Source organism: Sebastes umbrosus, chromosome 7 (genome assembly GCF_015220745.1).
Source record: "Sebastes umbrosus isolate fSebUmb1 chromosome 7, fSebUmb1.pri, whole genome shotgun sequence".
Classification (NCBI taxonomy): Eukaryota; Metazoa; Chordata; class Actinopteri; order Perciformes; family Sebastidae; genus Sebastes; species Sebastes umbrosus.
In genome coordinates, this window is record NC_051275.1 from 19,405,612 (window position 1) to 19,418,274 (window position 12,663).

Sequence of the window (12,663 nt, forward strand, 5' to 3'; positions counted from 1 at the left end):
ATATATATATATATATTATAATATTATATATCTATATATGTATATCTATATATATAGATATAAAATATTACAATATTATCTATATATATTATAATATTATTATATATATTATTTTTTTTACTTTATTAATGTACCCCTGGTATGGGCAGTTTTTGCATGTATATATTGTTATTGTACTTATATTTTATAAAATTAAAAAAACAGATATTTCAGAGAATTTAATTTAATTTTACTTAAATTTATTCTATTTTATTTTATTGTGTAACTTTATTATACTTTATTTTATTTTTTAACTTTATTTCATTTTATTCTATTTTATTTTATATTTTTTGTCTGTTTTCTTTTAGTTTCTTTTACTTTCTTTTATTCTATTTTATTTTATATTTTTATACTGTTTTGTTTTACTTTATTTTACTTTATTTTATTCTATTTTATTTTATATTTTTATTCTGTTTTGTTTTATTTTATTTTATTCTATTTTATTTTAAATTGTTATTCTGTTTTGTTTTACTTTATTTTACTTTATTTTATTTTATTTCTGTTTTATTCTGAATGTTTAGATAGATACAAACACACCTCTAAAAAAACTATTTCAGAGCTGTCAACTGAATTTTTTGGGAAAAATAAGGAAAATCACTCATCTCATTTACAAAAGTATTTTTACTGTTTTTTCAACATTATAAACACTACTTGAGACTATTTCTTTTAACTTTCTTTAATTCTTTATTTACATTTTTGCTACACTCATTAAATGTATAGAAAAACAGAATAACTTAACAGATATTACAATTCCATATTTTAAAGTAAATATGCCTCTTTTATTGTTTTTCTTTTCTTTACTGTCTTGTCCTTTTAATTTTTGTTTAATTTTATTACCACAAGCTTTGATTGTTCCGTCCTTTTTAAATTAACATTTTTATGATAAATGCAGAGTGTAAATATCTTTTGATCTGTCAAGTTTTGTGAAAAATACAAATAAAATTAATCTGTGTGTCAATGCTTAATAATAATTTTGGCACACTTCAAATGAGCTGCATCTCACTGGTGGGAAACTTAAATTTAGCTTAACTACATCCCAGTATAGGCAACTATTGTTTAAAATATGCTTCACCTTCAGTAGGCCATAATAACTAACCACTCCAAAAGAAAAGGACGACAACAGAGATGCAAATTTTCTTCTTTTATTATATCGCAAACAATAATGACATCCAGGTATATTGTTAACAGTTTGCTGAGTGAAGAGTGAGACCTTAGTGGTGAAAACATCACGAGCTCTCCTGTAGGAGCTTGTTGTGCAGTCTGAGGCCCTCAGATGTGGTTCACAGGCAGGTTACAGACACGTGGAAACGACCAACAGACAGTCAACACTTGTCTGTCAGTCCCTTCACACACCAGACCAGAGCAGAACTGGGATTGCTTGGGACCTGCGAATGGCAAAAGGGGATTTTCTTCATCAGGGCACACACTTGCCTACAACACCAGCAGCTATTTTGCATCTCCTTCCACCGATTCTTACAAAAGGAACAGAACACACATCGTCCTGACCTTTCATTTATCACCTTCCTTGAATAAAACCAAGGAAGGAAATAAGTTTTTAATTACATTTTATGGTCTGGCATGTCATAGCGTGATCCTGAGGAGACTATAGCGTCATTATATCAACAACAAAAGGAGGCTGATTTCTCAAGCTAAACCAGATTGTACTGACAAATGTCTCCATTTTTGGCTTCAGCTAGAACATTTAACACATTGGCATCTTCATTATCCATGCCAAATTGTACTACAAAATTAGCTGATTCTTTGCCTCAGAAGTTTGGACAGAGAAAACAGCTTGTGGGAAAAAAAACAAGACCTTTGTAAGGGGGGCACACACCAAAGGGAGACATGAGTTTTATATTTCCTGAAAGAGAGGGTTTCTCCTTTGGGGACATCCTAGTCTGCCACAATCCCATTGCATTTACAGAAGAGGAGGTAAACCTCCTTCAAAGAGCATCACACACAACAAAACCAGCCTTTCTACAACCAATGAACAGAGCTGCCTGAACTCATCAAGGACACAGCAATGTCAGAGGAAAAGTTTGATATTTGGAGAAACATCCTACGCTCGTTTGCTTTCTTGCCGAGATTTAGGTTTGATGAGTAAACTAAAAACTTTCATGGTTGTAAGGTAAATACTGTATGTAGCTGGACCCAGCAGCCGGTTAGTTTAGCTTAGCATAAAGACTGGAAACAGCGGAACAAGGTAGTTTCTTGAAGGTAACATGCAAATTACGAAACTCTCGCGGGATGTTCAAGGTTAGGCATTGAACTCAAATAGTTAAGGTTAGATATTGACCTTGAATGGTTAAGGTTAGGATAGGTCATTGGGCAGCGAGTCTTGTGAGTTTTTGCAATTTGGGGGTTTCCTTCTATCCACGACCTTGCAACGACTAGTCTGACTCTGTCCCATAGCAGAAGCAGGAGACAAAAAACGGCATATCGTCGGCATATTGTTACACTGTTTTTTTGCGGATTAAACAAACAATATGTGATAAAATAATAATAGTTATAAGTGTTGTTAGTGATTTTGGTAGCGTTGCAAAGAGCAAGGCTAGCTCCCCCGTTTTCTAGAGCTAGGCTAATTAGCTCATTCGTTTTCTAGAGCTAGGCTAATTAGCTCATTCATTTTCTAGAGCTAGGCTAATTGGCTCCCCCGTTTTCAGTATTTATGCTAAGCTACGCTAATCAGCTTTACATTTACAGTCCACATATTATAGTATCGATATTCTCATCTAGCCAACGCTCAGCAAGAGAGCTAATAAGCGTATCTTAAAAGTACAAAGAGACAGTTTCTCACTGCACTATTCAAACCAACTCTGATAGGATCCAGTATTTAAGCTTTTAAAGTATCATTATTCCGACAGCTCTGCCTCTGGTGCAGGTTTTACATGCAGCAGTGCTACATCAACAGGTCACATTAGGCTCACAGTATAGCCACTAGCAGGAGCTTGAGCAGCAGATCACCACATCCAGTACACGCAGGAAGAGGAAAATGTGGCAAAGAAGCGAAGATAAGAAGATCATGTTAAGCAGTGGAATTCTTTATTAGCCAAGAACTGCATTGGAATGAAAAGGCTAATCAGAAATTATACGTTTATGCATTTATCAACATCATTAAATTTGAATGTTGTCTTTGATCATCATTAAAAGACCAAAGATTTAGTGAAAACAGGGATGTGCAAGATTAATGAAGCACCTTGTCAGCTACAGTTAGAAGCAAGATGTTTCATTTTTTTTGTCCTCCAAGGGGAGTGGAATGGTTGTGTCTACAGCACGGACTGGTTTACAGTTAGTTTCCAGTCTTTCAGTTACAGCTCCACAAAGACCAAAAGCTGAACATTTGAGGAAAGCCACTCAGAAGACGTTTGCATACGTGTGAGGTGGTCTGTGGGGTTTGTCCGTAGAGATCCTCGCTGCTCAGGCTTCCTCGGACACCTCAGCGTCAGACCCCTCTACAGACAAAACGGCATCCACAGATCACTTAGCATGTCTGCTGCTAGCATTTCCTCACTAATCCTAAATTCCCATCCAGTTCATCCTCTAGTGCGATAATACAAAATTGCCAAATCTCTTAATAACAAGCTAAATTTACATTTCATATTTTCACAGAAAACTGATTTTTTTTTTTTTTTTTTTTTTACTCAAAACCATTTTTTATTATGCAGAACATATATTTCACCCCTCAGAAATTAGAGATCTTTGCACATCCCAGATATCAAACCCAGGGGGCTAACTTTGACTCCTCCTCGTCATGCCTTTTTGTTTTCTCTTCAGCGGGTTTATTTTACACAAGGCTTCCGTTTGTAGCTTTCAGAGGCGCCATGGGACAACTGAGCATCTTCTGACTTTACATAATTCCTATGTTACACCGAACCCTGCCGAGACTGACTGGTCAGACAAAAGTCTCACATGCAAGGTCAAAGGAAAAAAACACCCACGGTCTTTATCAAGCGCTAAAGATTAGTCAGGTGTAATCCCTGAACTCTGCTACTGTGACCCAAGGCGCTCACTGACAGCCAAACTTGCTCTTTACGTTGGGCGTCTTGTGAAGAACTCAGTGCGGTTATTCACAAAGCCACTTTTATACATTTTAACTTTTTATTCTTCGCTGCAGATTCATTAAATGGGATAATTTATCTAAAGCCTAGCAGTGGTTCTTGTGCCACCATGACAAGAGTACAAAGCTGTTTTCAAGCCCCCGAGGTCCAAGGACAACAGTTTGAAACATTCGTATATACAGCCATTAAAATATTACCTAGTTCCACATGAAGAGAAATGGTATGCACACTTGAGAAGTGATGTTATAAAGCTACAGATTATTTCAATAACAAAGCCCCACAGACAATCGTATCATATCGCATCATATATGCTTTTTCCTGCCTCATCTCTTGAAAGTTTCACCAAGCTAGGCACCAACAGACTACGACAGTGAAGGAGAGAAATAACAGAAAAAAAAATCCTAAATAAAAAAATAGACAAAAATAAATCTTACACATAAAGACACTGTCATTTCTTAAATTATCGGTTTTTAGTGCCCTACATTTTACACCCAGTCAAAAACATCTGCCTTCGGTTGGTCGGTAAGGCTGCGTGACAGACGGCCAGCCCCGTGGTAAACCTATGGTACTTCTAGACGTTATGTAAATTTACAGTATACAATTTTGGATTACCATGCAAGAATACTTTTTTTGTGTAACATTTAATAGCTCGATCTACATCCAGGAATAATTTACATTGAAGGACAATAGTTATTGGACCAGAGAGCGTTATGGGTAAATAACCATGGTGGTAAGTGCAGCCGGAGATGGTGTGCGGATGAGGTTAGGTGAGGGGAGAGGTGGGATGGAAGAGGAGGTGGGATGGCAGGAGGGGAGGAGGGATCCAGAGGAGCGCCGGAGTAGTTGGGGGGTGGTGGTCCAATCCTCCAAGGTCCAAATCAGCGGCACTCCCACACTTTTACTGTTTGATCTACACTCCCAGTGACCACGTAGGGAGCAGCCTTGTGGAAATCTGTGGGAGAAACAAAAGATCATCAGAACAAAAACAAAAGAGAGGAAAACCCAATGCAACTCAGAGAGAACAGCATAAGAGTGGATTCAGATTCAAAACTAGTGCAATCTGAGTGACTAACAGTGGGGCTAACCCATGGACAAGCTCCACAGTCTCAGTCTGTCAACAACATAGTCACCTCTTCAGTTACATCTGCTTGCTGCTGGGTTGTAGTAAATACAGCATATACAGTTTAATTGACAAGAGCAGACAGACATATACGTACATGTGCTGTTCCTTGTGACAGGTCTAAGGATTTGGAACAAATTGAATGTACATATTGTTCAAATGGGTCAAAACATACAGTATGGGCACTCAATACTATACTTGTATAGACCATAGACAGTATATATAGATGGACGTGTCTCTACTTCATCCCACTGTACAAAAGTAAAGCCAAAATGTCCAGGAGCTCCCATCTTGAAATTTTTACGTCATTTGGAGCTAGAGTCTGCGCAGTAGTGATCGGGGGACTGGAGCCGCGGTACCGCTGTCCCATCCACACAACTGCCCAAGCCAATCACAAGCCGAGCATGGCTGCAGCTCGCTAGTGTGGACACCTAGCTGCTATGTTAGCACCACGGTAGCTGTTGGGTTAAAAAAACACAACAGCTAACCATAATATCTCTCTATTTATGATTAAATTGACACACGTTCTATTAAACAGACTCGTGAAGGTTATGGAAAGTTAAATTACATCTTCTCTTTCAATTTCCAAGCCTCTGGCTCTGCAACTACTTCACTCAGAGCAGCTGTCAATCACAGCTGTCAATCATGACCCTTTTCATAGCATCAAATAACTAATTAAAACCAAACTTATTAGAAAAACGTTGTCTGGTTGGCTAAGACAATGATAACGTTATTGCAGCATTCCTGGTTTGAGCCCTTGAAAGTCACGATGGCGGCATTGATACATCGCTCACTACTGATTGGTTAATGAATAATGAAGTGAAATTGCAATTCAGTCGGATAATCAGGGTATTTAAAAAGCAGAATGCGAACACCTTTGGGGAAAAGCACTTGGTATTGTGTTGTGCGTACAGACAGGACAATGCTTTTTTTTACAAAATGGGGAAAATAATGTGTTTTTCTCTCTCCCAAATGATTTCAAACAAAGGTGCTTTGTGTTTTCCAGACCGCTCCAGAATTCATCACATCAATAGCTCACAGCGATATCCTCTTTGGTTGAAGTAGGATTTAAGAGGACTGGGTTTCAAACGGCTTGCCAAGGAAAAGTTGGCTGAAGAGCTCCTCAAGAGAGTTACCGAGCCTTGATCTGCTGAAAAGCTGCAGATAGGAGGAGGGGGAGGCGGGAAAATCCTGGAGCGCTTGCCTACCACTTAAACCCCAGCTGCCAGCAACCCTTAGGACGCTAAACACATGCCGGTGGAGGCGCTGGGCTTCTCTACAATTATTCAACCTTTGGCTAAAGCAGATATTTGTGAAACAAGCTCCACTGTCCAATGAACGTGGAATAAAGAGGTTCTTGTTGCACCTCAGGAGACCAACTGGTCAAAGGAAGGTTTTTGTTTTTTTTAGGGGGGGTGCTTACCCAGAGAGGTAACAAAGTGTTCGTGGGCACACAGGGTTTTCTGGCAGCGCTTGTTCTTGTAGTCCCAGATCCTTAAGGTCTTATCATCTGCACAGGTCACAATAAACTTGCCTCCAGGGTGGAAGAGGAGACCACGCACCCAGTTGTCATGGCCAACCTGTCAGACAAACACACACCAGTTGCAATCCAATTCATGAAACACAATCTAGACATTTTGCCCAAATATTTAAATATATATACAAATAATAAAAAGGTTTAGCCTAAGACAGTCCTTACCAGTGTCATAAGGCACATGCCAATGCTAACATCCCACATCTTGATGGTTTTGTCTCTGGAGCCAGACAGCAGGAAGGGGCCTGGCTTACCGCTCTTCTTGGTCTGATTAGGCACAAAGAGGGAAACAATTAAATGGCAGTAATGGTGCAAAACTAATACTAAGTAGAATCAAAGACCAAATACTACAAATTCAACAGCTTTACAGTCGTCTCTTTAACAAAGGTGGTATGGGGTACAAATGGGGAAAATGCTTTTCGGGCCGCAGGGGGATATTTTGCTGCACTACCGCAAGTGGCCACTGGAAAAAATAGGAAGCAAGACTGAGTGACAGCACTGTATCCAGGTGTTATTATACATCTATGCTTGGAATCCACTCGTCATCCGTCACCATGGGGAAAGAGAGATTAGTTTAAATAAATTCATTAACTGCAACATTTACCACCAAGTACCGTTAACACACAACGATGTTTAAAAGCTGTGTCAGGCACACCGGAACTAACAGGTCATTACATGCCTGATAGTTTTTAACTGCATCAGTGGAGATTGTGTTCAAAACATGCTTGCAGGTGCATTTAAGCAATAACTGGAGAATCAATGAAGCTGCATTTCACTGCTTTGGTCTGTTGAAATGTTTTGGTGTAAATAGATCTAAGCAGAAATCAAGCAATCGTGAAATTGATCATTTCATAAAATGACCGTGTCTCTTGGGCAAACATCACCTTCACAAAGCCAGATTTCTTCATCTTTCTAACAAACATAACTATGTTTTGTGTTGACCTTTTATGATTCTGTCAGCAGAGTCAAAAAAAAAGATTTAAATGTTTCATAATTTTGCTAATTGACTTGTTTATAGGGATGGTAATCACCAGAGGCCCCACGATACGGTATTATCACGACATTTAAGTCACGATAGGATCTTATTGCAATTTTAAACAGTAACAGTATTGCAATAAGATATCTTGCAATATATTATGTTTTTTCAACTGCAAATTATGCAATTTGTCAACTTCTGTTATCTAATAAGATAGTTTTCACTCTGTTCATCTCAAGAGTTTTCATTCACATATCTTGAGGTCCAAGGTCAAGGGACCCCTTTGAAAATGGCCATGCCAGTTTTTCCTCGCCGAAATTGAGGGAAACATCGGAGCGTTATTTAGCGTTCTTCCCGACAAGCTAACATGACATGGTTGGTACCAATAGATTCCTTAGGTTGTGTATCTTCACTCTAGCTTTAAAATTGAGCCGTCGGATTGTTAAGATGTTAATAGTTTATATTATAAAAGATTGATACTTGACATCTGTGTATCGATACAATATTGGCACGCACAATATTGCGATACAATGCTGTATCGATTTTTTTTTGCTGTATCTCAGTTTTTTTTCCAATACTCCATGTACTGTTGTTTGTCTTGGAAAGTTACTGTGGCGTTAATAGAGTTGACGTTTAAAAACAGAAATCAGTTAATCATTGTACCAGAACATACACAACAGCAGAACATCCCAAATAAAATACCTGGGGGTCTTTTGTACATGTTTCACTTCAGTTAGGAAACAAAACAACACTAAAAATAAGCTCCTGTACAAGTGGAACAGTGTTTTTCACTGCACACAGGTTAGACTGGGACAACTGCTGAAAGGGCAAATATTGTTTTAATCTGACAAGTCTACAAATTGGACACACTTGAGATCACAAGGCATGAGGAGGGAGTCTGGGCTGACTCTAGGCCATGCTGATATTCAGCCAGATTATGCGAGCACACACTCTTCACTTCAAGCTGGTCTGTTCACGTGGCTGTCAGTCCGAGCAGTGACGTGTGAGGCTCACCGATATGGCTACACATGTAGAGAAGGAACACACTGTGCATCATGTGATAGTGTGAAACATCACTGAGCTAACACATTACATGACCATGAGTTAGGATGCACATGAGCTCTATCACCACCCTTTGTGTGTGTGATGGTTGTACAATAACAACTGTCTGGTTGCTCAGTCGGTTGACCAGTAAGTCATTGTCTCATGTGAGTCTGGAAAATATGTTTCTAATCCCAACAATTTTCACTAGTGAACGGTCAGTTAGCACCATAGAAATAGAATTAGAGTAGAATAGACATTGAGCTGTTTTCCGTGGTCATTTGTGGAGTAGTTCTCAAACTTTACTCATTTACTCAGGCTCTCTATGCTTCGTATCGTTACTACTGCATTGATTGTAGCCGGTGCAAAACTTCATCTCAGTGAATCCGCATTTTGACATAAGTCAGTTTAGTCTATACGGAAGTTAGCCTGCTACAACGGTCGCTATGGCAACGGTACATATAAAAATGGCCACCGCTCTGCTACGTTGATTTGAATGGGACGTTGTAGTCCTATTCTATTTCTATGGTTAGCACACTTATAATGATCTGCTACTGGTCCACTCTCTGCTCTGCTGTGCTTTCATGATTAATCACACTGGACACCACCTGGGCATTAGTCTGAAATTGTCTGTTGAACTCTGTGGTGTAACTTTGTCCGAGTTTAAATCTGCAGTGTGTCAATCCACCCTTGCTTATAAATTAACCTATGTAATTAAGTGTAAAAGACGTGCAGGTCTCAAGAGATTTGGCTCGGTATACCACCACACCCTCGAGGTTTGCAGGTGTTTCAGGACGGTCCTTTACCTCGGAGCCTGTGGCCTCTTGGATGGTGGGGTGGGCGCTCTCTGGTGCCCAGGAGATGCACTCCACCACATGTTCGTGCTCCCGCAGCTCAGCCTTGCAGTCTTTGGAGGCCACGACCCACACGCGCACCGTTTGGTCGTTGGAGCAGCTGGCAATCAGTGTGCCGTCCTGGTTGGGCCGCACCATACGGACCCACTCCCTGTGGCCTGTGAAGGTCTTCACACAGTAGCTAATGCACAGAAAACAGCAAAGGCGTTATCATGTTGTCAGAGTGGATGTGATCAATCAAACAGAATATCAGGCTTAAAAAAAGAAAACAATGGTTTTAAGGAGGTCTATGGAGGCTGCGTACCCAGTTGCCACCTCCCACATCTTTATGGTTTTGTCCCTTGAGGCAGAAACAATGTGATCTCCATTGGGCATGATGGCTACAGACGAAACATTGTGGTCATGTCCTGGAAAACAGAAAAAAAACAAAAACAAGATCTCAGTAAGAGCCAGAAACTGTTATAAAGCTTTCGGAGCGCAACTCAACATTTAAAAGTTAGACAAAATTCAGAGCAATTTTTATTTATTATTTTCTTCTTCTTTTTTTAAACACATCTTCAGCCATGGTCGTAATTAGCCAATTAAATGACAAGCGAGGCCAGCAATTTGCTGGAGCTTACTTTCTTCCACGGAGAATAAGAGACGCCTAATTACCTAGACGCTGGGCCGTATTTAAGCTGCTAAACAGATGAAGACAACAGCAAGTGTACTCTAAAAGGCCAGCTTAACTTCATATGTGTGTGTGCACATACACATGCCATCAGCCTACGATAATGGGTGGCAGCTACACAGAAAAGTGCTATCTGGTCCTGAAGAGGATAATTAAGCTGCTGTCCAAATCGGCACTAATCTACTTCACCAGTTGGCCTCGTGTTTTTGTTAGATGTGTAAAAAAAAGTGGGTGAAAAAAGGAGGAACAGTTGAGTAGGTGAATTAAAAGTGAATGGAGACGTGGGTAAAAATAAGGATGGAGGGGAAATAGAACAAGACTAGACAGCGGGCTCAGTTTAATAGACTGTTTAAGACAGCGATCTCTGCACTTGGATTTTTTTTCTGCACAGTGTGAACACAGCTCGTCTGTTTGAGGAAGTGTGCCAGGAGCTCGCACCCTCCTTTACAACAAAAAAAATTGGCAACCAGTGAAATCTGTTGCTCACTTGACACACAATGCAGAATTTACAACTCCGGCATAAATGTAAGAGTGCCAAAGCGCTTCTTGTCTCCTCGCTATGTCGGCTTATTTATTTCACTAATATTCATTCACGTCTTCTTCACAGTCAGACATTAATGGGTGCTTCTAGCAGACGTATGAAGTGGAGAAGAAAACGCTTCATATTGTTTAGGCTGCTGCTGGCTGGTTGGTGGGGGGGCCTTCTCACTATTCCAACAAGGAGAAAAAAAATATCCTTAATATCCGCAGGGCCTCAGGGCACATGTAGACGGCTGCCATCATTTACTTGGCAATTAGGGTGTGAAAGTGGGGGGGTGTGCTTAAGGAGAACACGGTGAAGACATGACCAATGGTGTCAGAGATTCTCAGATAAGAAAAAATAATGTAGATAGGAAAAAACTTGAACCAATTTATTTATAATTTAAATTACAAATCATAAGAACAGCTGGATGCAAGTAGTAGTAGTATACTGTGGTGGAGAGTAGACATGATGGCTACAAACAGTCCATTTGTCAGAGCTGGTTGTGAATCTCAGCATAGGGTGCTTTGACCTGGAGCAGATTGAGGCTCATCAGCAGCGTCAAATGTGATAACGAACAGCATCTGCACCACCTGAGCCCTGCGTACAGTCACAAGCTACATTTGTGATGCAATGACGTGGAAACCATAACAGAGCAAGTCTTCATGGGTAACACAAATAGTAGCAGCAGTGATGCATAGCTGCAAAATCCCTGCCAATGCTCATCGCTCAGGTCTTTTTTCTTCCTTCTGAAGTAAAGAAAGAAACCGTTTTATCTTCTTACCATGCATGGTCCTGATGCATTCAAAGCCTTGGAAATCCCATAGCTTGATAGTCATGTCTGCAGAGCAGGATGCTAGCAGTTTGCCGGTCTGGTCAAAAGAGATGTCCTGCACCGAATCTGTGTGGCCCTTCAGTGTGCGTTCAAAGTCTCCTGTCTCGTAGTCCCACACCTGGAGGGGAGAGAACATATTCATACATTAGCTTCAGAGAAACCTACATGTAAGAGAGCATACATACTTCACCAACAGGCATAGCTAATATACTAATCTATACTACATCACTGAGAAACAACTGAATCCCTTTGCAAACCCCAGCAAAAACCCCAAATGTCACATGATCTGTGGCCCCATGTCACCTCCTTTCTCAGCAAAACAGTCCAGCAGCTGAGAGAACCAGGCTGTACAAGTCATATTACAATTCCACAAACAAGATATGCTAATGGATGAACGCTTAAAAATTACCGTACTGACATGACATTCGTCTTAAGAGCTCATACGGGCCTCAGTTTGCAGACACCACAGACTCTTCGTATATTGAATTACAGAATCTGTGACGCATTGCCGTTGCTAATGGCAGGGATGCATGTTGTGCCAGGATGCTGATTAGGGTTACAGTAAGGCCTGATAAAAACAGAGAGACAGTTTATTGTGCCGAGTAAGGCACTGCCAGTTGGAGTAGAGACAGAATATGGAGCGTACAGTAGTAAGCCTAATTTTCTAGCCTGAGAAAGCTGTTGCGTTTCTGGATTTCAAGCAGACAGACGGTTTGTCACGGAGGGATAAACCCTCCTTGGTTCCTCTCTTGGGGTGGGGGATTTTGGGCAGACGTGACAGGAGACCCCCCCCCCCCCCTCTCCTCCCCCCTTCCCCCTAGTCCTTCTGCCTCCCCCCCAAAGGAGGCTACAGACAGTGCAGATGGCCGCGAGGCACAAAGTGCAGAGGGGGGTTTTATCCTCGAGAAGATCAATGTAGTCAACGTGTTTGGAGGTACACCAGGTTTACACATATTAAACAGTATTTAGCAGCAGCATCTAAATCACACATAATCCATTAACTACCTGTAACTCAA

The 12,663-nt window shown here is 40.4% G+C and overlaps 1 protein-coding gene across 2 annotated transcripts in view; it reads right to left on the reverse strand.

Moving 5' to 3' along the window:
* Positions 1 to 1,167: 1,167 nt before the first annotated feature.
* LOC119491386 (lissencephaly-1 homolog) overlaps positions 1,168 to 12,663 on the reverse strand; it is a 43,467-nt gene continuing 31,971 nt past the window's right edge. For both annotated transcript variants that reach the window (XM_037775360.1, XM_037775359.1), the window contains exons 6-11: positions 11,597 to 11,765; positions 9,927 to 10,029; positions 9,575 to 9,803; positions 6,917 to 7,018; positions 6,641 to 6,797; positions 1,168 to 5,049 (exon numbers count right to left, since the gene is read on the reverse strand). In XM_037775360.1, coding sequence (XP_037631288.1) covers positions 4,976 to 5,049; positions 6,641 to 6,797; positions 6,917 to 7,018; positions 9,575 to 9,803; positions 9,927 to 10,029; positions 11,597 to 11,765 — 834 coding nt within the window. In that variant the 3' untranslated portion in view covers positions 1,168 to 4,975. The remainder of the gene's footprint in view (positions 5,050 to 6,640; positions 6,798 to 6,916; positions 7,019 to 9,574; positions 9,804 to 9,926; positions 10,030 to 11,596; positions 11,766 to 12,663) is intronic.